Genomic DNA, 13,868 nt, shown 5'->3' with positions numbered 1-13,868 from the left:
AAAGAGCATCTGCTAAATGCCTACATTGTGTGTGTGTGCGCGCGCGCATGCGTGTGTGTGTGTGTGTGTGTGTGGGGTGGAGGTAGGGGATTTTGCACACAAATTAAAGTTCTTCCTGTGTTGATGTGGAGAAGACATTTCTACTGTATATTCCACCTCTTGTTTCCTACTGTATGTGAAATGCCACACAGTGTTGATGTGGCCACGTACCCCGTGTTTATTTCATTTTCATTGCTTTTTTCTTTTCTTTTTGCAAATAAAAAACAACGAATATACAAATGTTAAAATCTTTCAAGACCTAAAATGTTCTAACACTTTGTGGTATACATTCAGGAACATTCATGTTGTGGAAAAAAAAGACAAAAAAAAGAAAGAAAGAAAAGAAAATATTTCTTTTTTCGAAACCCCCTCCCCCCCAAGGAAAAAACAAACAATATTCACAATATATTTTTTTATGAAGACTATTCATCGCCATACAGTTATCATATGTTACAAATTATTACTAGTATCTAGCAGTCCAAAGTCCCTGCCACGGTGCTGAGTTATAGTTTCTCCTTTGAAGGAATCCAGATATATGGTCCTGAATGTTCATCAATGACCATTTTGCAGTGGTTATAAATGTCCTCTAAGGTCTCTCCTTGAACCAGGGCTGCAAGGACAAGCGCAACCATTTTGACACAAGAAGATGCAACTCCAGAGATTGTAACATAATAATGCATGCATAATAGCTTTTGACCCGTGAACGATCCCAGTTGTCAATGGTCAAATATTATCTCTCGCCAGCTTTCTAATTGTCTTTCAATTACAGGAAGTGATTTTAAACAACATGCAGATTTATTTGTTTTACGCAACAATTAGGCATGAGGCCGATTCTTAAAAGGACTTCTAAAGCCTGACCTAAGTTTTCTGAAAAACTTCAAATATTTATATAGCAGCATCAAAGTTTTTCATTTTTTGAATACTGTACAGAACCCCAAAATGGGTTCCCGGCCTGAGGGGGTAAAACACCAAAAGGGGTTCCCGCCCAGAATGGGTTAATGAATTCCATATATTGTATTTTGTGTATATTATAAGTTGCTGTCTCCTCAAATGGCAATAATGAACTAGTTTTATGCAGACTATTTGGAAATCAAGAGTTCCCCTTTTAAGTACTTAAATTATCAAGAAGTCAAACACATTAATGCCAAAAATAATGCATGCAAGAACATGCTTTAATTCTATATGGAGAACATTTTAACATAGATTATGGGCGAGGGGGTTAGATTCAATGAATGTCTGTTAAGCCTAAAACACACAAAATAGACAGTCGGCTTAAAACAGCAGGGGTTCTGAGCATTGGGGATCGTCTGCTTTATGTCCTAAATGTTTACCACTTAACACCCAGCATCCGTATTCTGGGTAAAACCAGAAAATAGCTACAGTATAATCTCACAATGAATCGCAACGCTTGTAGCTTGTACTGTACATAGGTTATTTTCAGCAAAGATAATTAGTGTAGTGCAAAAACAGAAAGGTCACTAGTTTAGAGCCCTGAGGGACTCTGGCCAACCAACTAAGTGGTTAATTGTAAGCCTGGAAACCAGACGAATTTGCCAGTGCAAAAATAAACCCCCCCAAAAAACCCAGAGGCTGCTGTTAATGTAGTCGCATCACATGGAAGAAAATGAAGATCGACTGGTACTGTATCTGTAATCGAGGGGAGGACACCATGCACTATATAATTTTGCAGAATGTCGGCATCTGTGAGTTTGTTTAGTTTTAGTTTAGTTTGTCTTACCAATACAATAATTCAAATGAGGACGTGACCCATCGGTCTAATGTGGGGATGCCGTAGGAAAATAAAAATATATATACTCCATGTGACCCTGTGGACCTCGCTGTTGTCGTCCGAAGGTTCGGCCTGGTCTATGTTGTGCTTTAGTTGGCTACTTAAGCAATATTACACGAGAGGGTGTGGGTTAACATGATTATTGCCACGACAGGGATGCGGTGAGGAACGAGACGAAGTCGAGTTCCGCAAGCATCACTGAAGTGGCAATAATCACGTTAACCCACACCCTCGAGTGTAATATTGCAATTATACAACAGTTACCCTTAAAACTAAGAAAATCGCTGAAAGAATATATTTTTTTAATGACAGATGTAGTCACTACGACCACAAATGTCCCAAGAAACTAGCTAGCCTAGCCACCAAGTTTGCTAGCGCTCTGGGAAAACAGAGCAGCTGAATTCTTTGTTTTGATTAGGTGGTGAATGGTGCTGGTTTAACCCACGGCTAGAAGGCTGTTTCAACCAATCAGATTGCTTCCTCGAAACGACCTGTGGTATAATAATGAATCTCTCGTATTTTAATATCATACCTGTGAAGTATTCACCAAACTCTTGCTCCAGCTTCAGTGCCCTCTCATATGTCTTCTTGGCCTGCTCCTCTGTCAGTCGCTTATTCATCTCCCTGTTGGGCGAGAGTGACAATAAAAAAACAACCACAAAACCTGTTTGTCCACTTTGAAATGACATGTATTTAAGTTAACACTCACATTAATGAGTCAACTGATCGAGGCTTAATGAAAATGGCGATGGGGTAGAGTTGTGCTACTTGTAGTCGCTTGATGGCGTTTCCAGACACATCCAGTATACAGTGTTTACCCTGAGAAATGGGGAGGAAGGGTTTTAAAAGATAATCCCTCAGCTTCTAAACATGCAGTTTAGCTCTTGATGATATGGTATTAAGTGCCAGTTAATGAGCCTCACCCTCTCAGCCACATATTTCACCGACATGACGCTCGTTCCATAGAGATTATCATTATATTGACCCGCCTCTATGAACTTGTGCTCTTGAATGTCCTTCTCCATCTGCTCTCTGGACATTACAAAGTGGTAGTCGCGGCCGTCAACCTCGTAGTCCCGCCTTGGTCGAGTGGTATCTATGAGAGGGGGGAGAGAGCAGCCTAGTATTTCGAACAGTGTCTTCTGGACCTCCTACAATCAATGAAGTGTTCACACAGAACAACACCCTCTAAAGCAGTGGTTGTGGTTCTCAAAGAGGGCTCCAGGGACCCATACAGGCCCTATTTTCGCCGGTGTCTTACCTACCCCTTATCCCTAAACCTCTTTGCCTTTCTTACTATTTTGAAAAAACATTTTAAAATAGTTCAAATAGCCGATCTACGAGCTCACGTGTCGATGTGGATCAGCTATTTAAAGTATTTTGTGTATGTATGTATGTAAGTATGTATATTGTTTCCATTTCATTATTATCCTGTCTGTGTGTGAACTCCAGCAATTATAGCATTTGTCTACTATTTTTATTTCGTGAGTTGATGTTTGGCAACATATACTGTAATGTTCAATTGTTTGTCTTATTGTTTTCTGTATGTCTTCTTTGTCTATTTTTGTTCATGAAAAATGAATACAATTTAAGTTGAAAAAAAAAAGGTTTTTCAAAATAGTACAAAGCTTAATTTATAATCCATAGTATGACATGTTGGAAGAAATGATCTTCAAGCTACCGCTACCAACTAACAAGCTATAGTAACAACGTCAGTAGTTTGTTAGTTGTTACCTTGAAGATCGGCAAGAAGATGGGAATACTATAAATAAGTATGCGTATAAATTAAGCTTATGAATCAATGAAATACACACTTCCCCATTAAAGGTTTCTCCACTATTTATGATAATTGTGCTAATCAACAAGGGGAGAAATCGAACATAAAGGACACATGTTCCAATTAAAAGGGAGAAAAGAGGGAGAAAGAAACAAAAGAAAACTCAACCACAATGAGTGACTCTCTTACCTTGTGACTCTGAATTGTTAGCAGCTTTATATGGTTCAAAATGTAAATTAGAATAAAAAAAGAGATGGGTAAATCAAAACATGCAAAAGGAAAGCAATGCATTATACAATGCAAACAAAGAGGACAGAGGCTGTTCTGAAAAGGTTAATCAAAACTAGCCTACACTGTGTAACACACATAGCCTACTGCACGCACGCACGCACACGCGCACGCACACGCACACGCGCACACACACACACACACACACACACACACACACACACACACACACACACACACACACACACACACACACACACACACACACACACAAATACAACTCAAATGTGGACGCAAAAAAGATGACGAATTACCTGATAAAAAATGTAATCATTAAAGGGATATTTCTTATAAAATGTATATTAAATATCTAAATACTGAAACAAGCAACTTAAAAACGCTCTGGGGTGTTTACAAAAGCCTGAGTATATAAAATTACCCAAAAATGAAATATTTTTCTCTTTAATGTCACTTTCCCATGACAGTCCAGGTAATTATATGAGTAATTAACAACATAACAGTGAAGTACAGTTGAAAGGAAAACATGTTTATAATTAACTTGAGTTTTGTGTTCAGTACTATTCTGCTTTTCATAAACAAATGCTTATGAGCTGAAAATGTTCAAACAAACAAAAGAACCAAAGTGTCATGGTACCCATTAACCCACCATGACAAAATGAAAGTACTTGAAAGGTCTGATAGCTGTGGTCACAGAGAAAATGATTCCCATTTAAGTACGTTAATTTGGTTCCGAGATACAGTACGTTAATTTGGTTCCGAGGTACTTACGTGGCACGCAGGAACCAAACTTCTCAGGAAACTCTGATATCAGATCATCGTTGATTCGATCCTTCATTGGTCCAAGGATTATGACGGGTCTAGCATAATTAACTGGAATGGAAAATAAAAATGTACTCTACTTACTGAGGACAATTTGTGGGCTTGCTGAAAGTTACAATAATTAAATTTAATTTGTGGATAGGTTTTTTGAGATGGGAGTGTGGAAACTGAGGATACAAATACATTTGGTTGGAATAATGTTAAATATACAACATGTGTGTAAGACAACAGAAAGTGTTTCTTGTCACAGTTACACCAATGACACACATGCCAAAGTCAACCATATAACATCAATACGTTAATATCAGAAAGCAAAGAAGTGCACAAACATCTTGATATTGTCTCTGTCGGGTCGACTCGGATGGAAACCTGTCCAAAACTGTTGCTTTCCAGGATTCAAATTCAAAAGCAGCATAAGTAGCAGATCGAAATGTGGCTGTGGATCTGCTACTTGTAACTTGACAATCTGCTTTTGTGCGACGCTGTAGTATGATCAAGTAGAGCAGGGGTGGGCAACTGTGACGATGGAGAGGGCCACTATATTTCCACACTCACTCCCTAGGGCCATACATTACTGTCGTAGCAAAAATAGCTGATCTACAAGCTCAAAACGCGTCACGCTGCGACGCGTTTTGAGCTTGTAGATCGGCTATTTTTGCTATATTCGAATTGAAACCTTTTTTTTTTGCTATTTTTTAATTGAAATCCTGTGTAATTTCAAATGCCTTTAATTATACTTGTGTTGAAGCAATGAGCTACTAATTTAGACTGAAGTAATTAAAGCGGGTCATGTTTGCATGTTGTGGAATTGTAAACAGCTGAAACCAATATTATATCAGTATTCTGACATTAACCTGAGGGCCGCATTAAGTGAAGGTGGGGGCCGCGTGTGGCCCCCGGGCCGCCAGTTGCCCACCCCTGAAGTAGAGCATTAACCCACAGTTAGAATATGGAAATAGGATGATTCTGCCCGACAGCGACAATATTCATCTCAATACATTTGATCAAATGTTCTCATGGTGTGTGTGACTACTTACTCTCTTGTCGCATCACAGGTTCATATGACAGTATGACTTCCTCTTGGCTCCCTGGTAAGATACATAGCATGTGTACTTGTATTAGGTGAAGGCCAGTAGTTAACAGTTGACATCAACAACATCATGCAGTTGTTGTTTCTTTTTTTAACCCAAGAGGGACTGGGATACATGCATTGTAAATATGTCATACTGGATTTGTTGATCAATTTGTTTGTCATTTTGTTATGTGTTTGTGAAATACTACAATAAATGATTATTTCCAATGTGGCCCATAAAGACAGACAGTAATGTTTAATTTGAATTATGATAAGAGGACATGACTTGTCTTTTCAGTTGAGAGTTAGTTGTCTTTGGCCCTGGCGTGCATGGTTTGGTTGTTTGGTAAGTCTTACAACCAGTAGTCAATGTACTTACAGTAGGCTGCTGATGAATAAAAATCATACATCTGATTTTGCATTAAATCACTGTTATTTAGCGTAAAGCAGTGCTATAATAATGCTGTCGTAGTTAAGTTACGATAATGGTGATGAACTGACAAAGCAAAGCATCATCACTGTCCTAATTCCATCATGGCCAACAGTAGCAGATGGCATTCAGAGGTCAAATAGGCATCACTGACATGAAAAGCAGGACAAGAAAAAACAAATAATAGGAATGACCCTTATCATCTCTGTTGGGTGGAAACCTCAATATGTCCAAAACTGTGACATTTCAGGATTCAAATATAATAATGTAGCAAAAGTAGCAGATCTACAAGGTCAAAATGTTTTGAGCTTGTGGATCTGCTACTTTTTAAATATTTTTTTCTGTGACGCTGTTAGGACCAAGTAGGCCAAGTAATTTACGAAAAATCCTGAAAAATTAGAATATGGAGATAAGAGGTTTCTGTCCGACAGCTGATAAATAAATATATGGTGTACTGTAGGTATAATATATGTTTTAAGGTATAAAGATGAGTCCAAGTTTTACTTGCAATGGAAAGACCAAAATACGTAATATGTAATGTATATGTATGTTGCTCTTTTTACCAAGTGGTCCTCATTACACATTGGTGCTATATATACTGTAGATCAATCATCAGTCTGTTTTATAATACAAATTAATACATTGTTTCTTAAATTGTTCATTAAGTCTTGACAGTTTTGATTTAATTTAAACAGTGAGCAGATCTACATACTTTAGTATTTATGTTGTTTACACATCTTGTGTTCAAAACATCTTCCAATCTATGTTAATAACTACAGCATCATGTTAACAGACTGACACACTGTCTGTCATACACTATGCGATACAGCTATAAATAGCTATAAAGAAAGATGACTGACATAATAAATAAAATCAGTTACAGTATCATGTGTGCCTTATCATGCCATGTGTATCTCTAGGAGTGGTGTGAGCTAAGCAATGAATGTAGAGCAGTGCTTTTCCATATTTTGTGCCCAAGGCACACCAATGGGCAAGTCAAAATCTCAAGTATTTGTGGTGAAAATAGATAATATACAAGCTCACAAGGCATCGCATGACAATGCGTCGTGAGCTTGTAAATCTGTTTTTTTGTGATTTTTAACAAGATTAGTAATACAATAATCATGTTTTATGTTTTTCTTTTAGGCTAGGCCTAGTCTAGTTGCCAGGCTGTTGCCTCTCACAATTTTAAAATGCTTCCATCATACAGTCTGGAGCAACGGAAGCTCTATCATGAGTAAAATATAAAGCGATAGTGAAGCCTCCTCCTCATATAAATCATGTAAACATATATAGCATGTTGCTTAGCAGAAATGGAAATAAAAATAAATACAATGTAAAGATATTTTAATGTATATTGTCGTGAACGGAAATGACAGCTTCCTTACTCGGATTTCGGGAGCTGTAGTTCCAGACTCTATAGCATTCAGAGATTGTGGAATAGTTGTCTGGCTACACAAGACTAGGATAGGCCTATAGAATAATGTATTTGAAGTACTTTAACTAATGACATAGTAAACAAAACAAAAATGATAATAACCTTTTGTATAGTTGTATATATTGTATTGTGTGGTTGTCACAAATTCCCTGGGCTTCACGTCTCACAGCACACCAGTATGCTTCGGCACACGGTTTGGGAACCAGTGACGTAATGAACTGAATGACTGTGATTAGGTCAGGAATGGATTGCAGAGCTGTCCAAATCTCTGTGATTATGTAGCAGTACAAATACTGCATCATCAGCAACAATGTGGCCTAGCATAGCAACAGAACACATTATAGCCAGGGCTACTGGCTACTGAGATTTTCTGAAGATGGAGATGGTAAGGTTTACTCAAATAAACTTGGTCCCAAATTCAGATTTCTTAATAATGATTTCTATTAAATGCATCCTGAATTTCTGGCCAGGGTGCTAGTGAAACTAGCTAGTGATCTCTTGTATAAGGGCAATTCATTCCTTGACATTTGAAATCAGCAGGAATTTCACCCTTTACATTGCAGTTAACTAAGTAACTAAGTAACTAACTAAAATATGTAAAAAGAAAAAAAAAGAAAAAGAAATGTGTGTTTGCAGATGGTTACCACTGCCTATTGGCTTTAATGTTAGACAGAAAAGTTAGCAATGCTAACATATTTTAGGATGCTGAAAATAACTAAATGTAGGAACCGGAATGTAAGATACATCAAGACAAGGGATCAATTAATATTTATCCATGAAATTCTGGAAATTGTTCAAATGTAAAAGAAACAGCACGTCATCCTGTCCATGTCCTTATGATTTCAATCTATAGGGGCAACACGCATCACAATGTAGTGATTATTTGTATCATTATGTATTAGGTATTATTAAATAATCCAATCCAACAGAGGAAGGACACTGTGTACAAAATTGTTCATGCAAAGCACAATTCGCGCAAATATCAGAATTATGATCTGTAAGGATGCAATCGCATATAGGCGACATCCACTTAGGGCCAACTAAATAAGAAGATAGTTCTATCTGTGTGCATCATGCAACCATGCTTAATCAACAACATCATTGACCATATTCACATGGTGGCCATTTTGCTCTTACATCATAAGCAAACATGGCCACCGCATGAATATGATCAGTTTGAGATGTGGGGCCATTTGGTACAAACAATATTCAGCATGCCACCCTTGATTCAGAAACTACACAAGCGGGAAAAAAAGACATTTAGATTAATCTCAGGGAACATAATTCTGCAAGCTCTAATGTTTGGCTACAAAGTTTATATGATTTTTACTCCAAATGTTAAATGTGAATATTAGAGGTTTGTATGCAGTTAGTTGCTCAGATAATTCAGTGAGCCTTCACCACTAGTTACAAAAAAACATACAAACTGTGTTGGTACACAACAGGTTAGCATATGGCTGACAATTTGGTGCAAATATATACAGTATAGTGCAGCATGCACACTACAGAGAAAGTCTACAACAAAGACTGGAACAACTTCCTTTTATTTATAACGTATTAACGTGTAACAAATCACAGCCTCATCTGGTTTAGATATTAGAGATGTTCAAATTGCTGTTACGGTTTTACTTATTAATCATTACTAGTCATTACTAGGTGGTAAGGTTTCCAGCATGATGTTGATGTTACCCTCCCAGAAGAGTTTGATGAACCATGTCACCCCAAGTGTCAACGGACAGAGAGAGCTTTTAGACTCAGCAAACCAAAAGAAACAAGACAAACCGACCAGATAAAGCATGCAACAATGCTGATATTCCAAAAACATAAACTAAACCGAGGAATCTTTTCAAAAGGAGATTATAATAGTTATGGGGAAATATAAAGTAAAGATGAGGGACCACTCCTGGGTCAACTTACTGAATGTCTTTGTCCCATACCCATCATCACCCATCCCCAGGAAGTCCTAAACCAGCGTCCAAAGAGAGCCACGATGAAGGAGAGAGAGGAAGAGGAACAGCCGGAAATGAGGAAGAGGTGAGAGACACAAAGGATGGCGCTGTCGGAGTATGCAGCGAGCCCACGGGCAAGGTCAGTGACCATCTGTCTCTGCCCTGACATTAAACAGCCGCCAGAGGGTGCCAAACGCTCTAGCTGGAGTCTGGACAAGTAGGGCAGACCCACACTGTCCAATTTCACAGTGTGGATTGATTGTGTGGGCTGCTGGTTTTTTTGGACCGAATCGAGCGGAAGGGGGAATTCAATGCCAAAACCACTGTTTTGGGACTGCATTTACTTTCCTCCTGCATTTCCTCTCGGTGGTGACCGAGAAGCATTCGAGACATGCAGACCGATTCCAACCATTTAGTCGCCGTACAATCAAAAGAAACTAAGGACAACGCGGGAGAGAGAAAAAGACAGAACAAGGAAAAGAGAGGAAGCGAGAGAGATGCTCCATGAAACCCCTGTCCTCACACACGTTCACCTGTCTAACCTATAGGCCCTACATGTAACCTACACTGTACTATGTCTATAGAACATTTACTCTACATGTGTGTGCACTGCAGCTTACTTACGGTCTGAATCACTGCCATCTTGCTCACCCTCTTTGTTCTTGTAGAAAGGGAACTTTCGTGTAAAGCTGAAATTCTTTTTACGTTTGTCATTGAATGACTGTGGAGGAGAGAGAGCATGGGGGCAAACAGGTGTTTCTGACTGTTGTCACATTCATGCACACCTTGCAAACAGTGGGACGTCAAGAAGTTAACAACTTTCACCATGGTGTACTTCATGTCATTATATTGCCAAAAATAATGAAGACATGTTCCAAAATGTTCCAAAATAGCAAGAATAGTGGCTTTACGAGATCACAGTGTCACATATTGTGACGCATTGAGGGCTTGTAGATTGGCTATTTTTGCTATTCCTCATATGAGAAGTACATTCTTAGAGACACATATACCATTACCCATATTTGGTGTATCTATATGAATACCTGGACCGTTGACCATATTCACACGGCTCTATCTTGCATCACACCCAGGTATAATTTAAGAGTAAAATAGCTAGCGGGGGAATATAGTGAATTACTACTTGACGTGCCACAGTTGCAACCAAGACATAAATAAAATAAATACAAGCAAAGGCAGGAAAAGAGTTGCCAAGATCATGCTGTGAGAGAAAGCAACATTTGAGATTTAGTAAAAGAAGAGATCGTCAGATCTCAAATGCATGCAGTTATATCAAATGAATCAAATGCATGCAGTTAAAGAAATGGGAGGTTAGATTTAGGGGTTGAGGGTGAGATTAAAGTAATGAATGATCAATGTCCTTTGAAGACAAAACAATGAATGATGCAACTGATTCTATGTCTCGAAGCCTGTCAGATTCCATGAGAGTCGAGTGGGCAGTGGATCGTTAGCGTGAGTTGAACTTGAAGGTACAATTGGTTACCTCAGACGGTTATCTCATCCCTGACTGCTTTCAAAGACTGATGTGAACATGAGTCTAAGTAAAGGGAGTGTAAAAGAAAAAAGGGCTATTCTAATGGCAAAGGTTACAGGCAGAAAACGGTTCATTAATTACACCATCCACGGTTACTAATCAACCAAATAATATCTATATATAATATATATAAATTGTTTCATATATAAAAGTTTAATTTAAAAGTAAAAATGGTTACTCTGTTATTAACAGTTGTCTGAACATAGTTTAGATGTTTGTTTGTTTGTTTTTGTGGTTGGAAATGTGATATTTTGATGAAAGATGAAATGAGTAAATACAGCAGCCTACATGAATACAGTGTGATAAAATGGGAGGAAATTACCTAAAGAGCAAGTGAGATCTAACTCAACTACATCTAGGAAATCTAATCACGTGAGACTAACACGTGCAGTTAGGTAGTTATAGATGACATAAACCTATGGAAAGAATTGAAATGTGGTAAAAACGTGACATTTAATTCAACCACTTGAACCCTCTATACTTGCGGACCTGAGTTGCAAATGTACTTGGTACGCAGTTGTCTTTACTCTAGTCTATAACAAATGACTTCGCCAAAAATAGCCGATCTACAAGTTCACAATGTGTTACGTTGCAACGCGTTGTGAGCTTGTAGATCTGCTATTTTTGCTGAATGTCCCCCCCTGTGGATGCTGGGGTTCAACTGGTTAAGAGGAGCTAGTCGTCTAGTGTCTTTTTTTATACTGGAAAGTTTGATGTTCTACTTATTACGGCACAGAAATGTCACCGTTATATCCTTGTAAATGAGTCCATTGTGTGACACTATCGTTTGTCACCTGCCAGCTCGCCAAAAGGAACTTACCGCTTTTGAATCAAAGGAGCCAGGTTTTGCGTTGAACTTGACCGTCTTAAGGCGTGCGCGCTCCTTCCTCTCCACCCTGACAAACACAGAGACAGACTGCAGTCAGACACCTGCTCACTGACATCACTGTTGGCCTACATAACATCCAGCCATCGTAAACTCTTGTGGCATTTCTATGGCATTTCAGCAGATAATGTCCGCTTTCTTCACCATGGACATTCAGTCCCCGCATAACTTCCGGGTTTGATGATGATGTCACGCGCATACCGCATACCCTATATCAGGGTTCCCCAATTAATTTTCCTCGAGGGCCATATTTTGACTAGGGTACCAGGCTGAGGGCCGAGTCTGCACGCGTGAGGTCGAGGTCTTGCCCTGAAAATTCATTTTCAGGGCAGGACCCCATTTGAAAAGGATGCCCAGTTTGACATGCATAGGCTACTGACCCCCATTTAATGCCATTTATATCTGGGACCCCCCCCCCCTTCATTCTTCCGCGGGCCGCAAGGGGGCGCTCCGCGGGCCGCAAATGACCCGCGGGCCGCCTATTGGGGAACCCTGCCCTATATACTGCTAACTACGCTCCCGTCCTGCCGGTTAATAGGATGTACAGTACTGGTACTACTAACCAATCACAGCCGGTATGCACAATGTGCATGTTGCTGCATGAACGCAAACATACTCGGACCCTCCAATTTTAAATTTAGTAAAGGTGTCACATTTAAAATGGATACAACAATACATGCCGCTGTTCACAGAGAGAGAGAGAGAGAGAGAGACGTTACTTTGTCAGACAGTGAATTATTATTAGGACAAGCCTCCTGGCGGAGACTTGCGCTCTACTGAGCGCCCCTTTCTAGTTCAAGAGAGAAATGGAGCAAAAAGTAACGGGACGACAAGCCCCAGGGAGCGTCTCCGCCTCCGGCAGCGAAAACACTGAAACACTGAGCCAGGAGGCAGGAGCCATTACTGTAACAGAAAAACATTTAGCAAGACGCCTAATGTGACGGAATTCAACTATTTAATTGTTCAACAAATGGAAATGAAGTAACATGATTTCATGGTTTATTATAGGGGGTTATTTTGCCATCTATTTTGTTCAACTTATGGCAGTGGTTCCCAAACTTTTTCATGTCAAGGACCTCCAAATTGACATTTATTAGCCCGCAGACCCCCATTTGAAAATATATGCCAGGGACCCCCATAAGAGAAGATATTTAAGGCTCTAGCAGTGATTCTCAACCCGTTTAATTACAAGGACCCTCAGTTTGACATGCATGTTAGTCTACAGATCCCCATTTAATGGCATTTCTATCTCTGGCACCCCCAATTTATATTGTAAAATCAATGTTAATGTAACGATCTGAGAGTGTACACATGGAACCAAATGGACCTGTTAGGGTCCATTTGGTTCCATTTTTAAACTCTCAGAGTTACAGACCCATAAGGGTCCATTTGGTTCCTAACTATCATTTGGCTGGGGACCCACTGGAACTCCCCCAAGGACCCCTGGGGGTCTCCGGATCCCACTTTGGGAACCACTGACTTATGGGACAGTTCTTTGAATATTCCATGAAGCATGCAGCATTCTGCCAGCTCACCTTCTCTTGCTGGGGATGACACCCATCTCTTCACTGTCCCCGTGAGGGGTCACTCGACGGGCCTGCCACCATTCGTCATCCGAGGCATTGATGACGTGGAGGATGTCCCCATACCTGAAACTGAGCCCTTGACTTGGGAGACCGCTGTCCTTTGATTTCTCATAGTCAAACAGCGCCCTGTTAGGGGTGCAAGAGGGACTAATTAGGGATTGTCATCATATCGTCGCTTTAGGGCGGAGACTTTGTATGTCCAAAATGGTTGTTTTAAAAAAAACTATTTTGTCACAAATTCATAATATTTCTCATTGGTTAAAGACGGACTTAACCATTTTC

The 13,868-nt window shown here is 39.5% G+C and overlaps 1 protein-coding gene across 1 annotated transcript in view; it reads right to left on the bottom strand.

The window, feature by feature from the left end:
* Positions 1-13,868, bottom strand: part of dlg2 (discs, large homolog 2) — a 220,597-nt gene continuing 206,729 nt past the window's right edge. Inside the window, exons 16-24 of the mRNA XM_079508565.1 lie at positions 13,536-13,712; positions 11,935-12,010; positions 10,187-10,283; positions 5,711-5,761; positions 4,623-4,724; positions 2,752-2,924; positions 2,538-2,647; positions 2,361-2,452; positions 1-649 (exon numbers count right to left, since the gene is read on the bottom strand). Coding sequence (XP_079364691.1) covers positions 543-649; positions 2,361-2,452; positions 2,538-2,647; positions 2,752-2,924; positions 4,623-4,724; positions 5,711-5,761; positions 10,187-10,283; positions 11,935-12,010; positions 13,536-13,712 — 985 coding nt within the window. The 3' untranslated portion in view covers positions 1-542. The remainder of the gene's footprint in view (positions 650-2,360; positions 2,453-2,537; positions 2,648-2,751; positions 2,925-4,622; positions 4,725-5,710; positions 5,762-10,186; positions 10,284-11,934; positions 12,011-13,535; positions 13,713-13,868) is intronic.

This window comes from Electrona antarctica (genome assembly GCF_951216825.1).
Source record: "Electrona antarctica genome assembly, chromosome: 8".
Taxonomy (NCBI): Eukaryota; Metazoa; Chordata; class Actinopteri; order Myctophiformes; family Myctophidae; genus Electrona; species Electrona antarctica.
The sequence above is the reverse complement of the archived record's forward strand: the minus strand, read 5'-3'. Positions and strand labels throughout refer to the sequence as shown.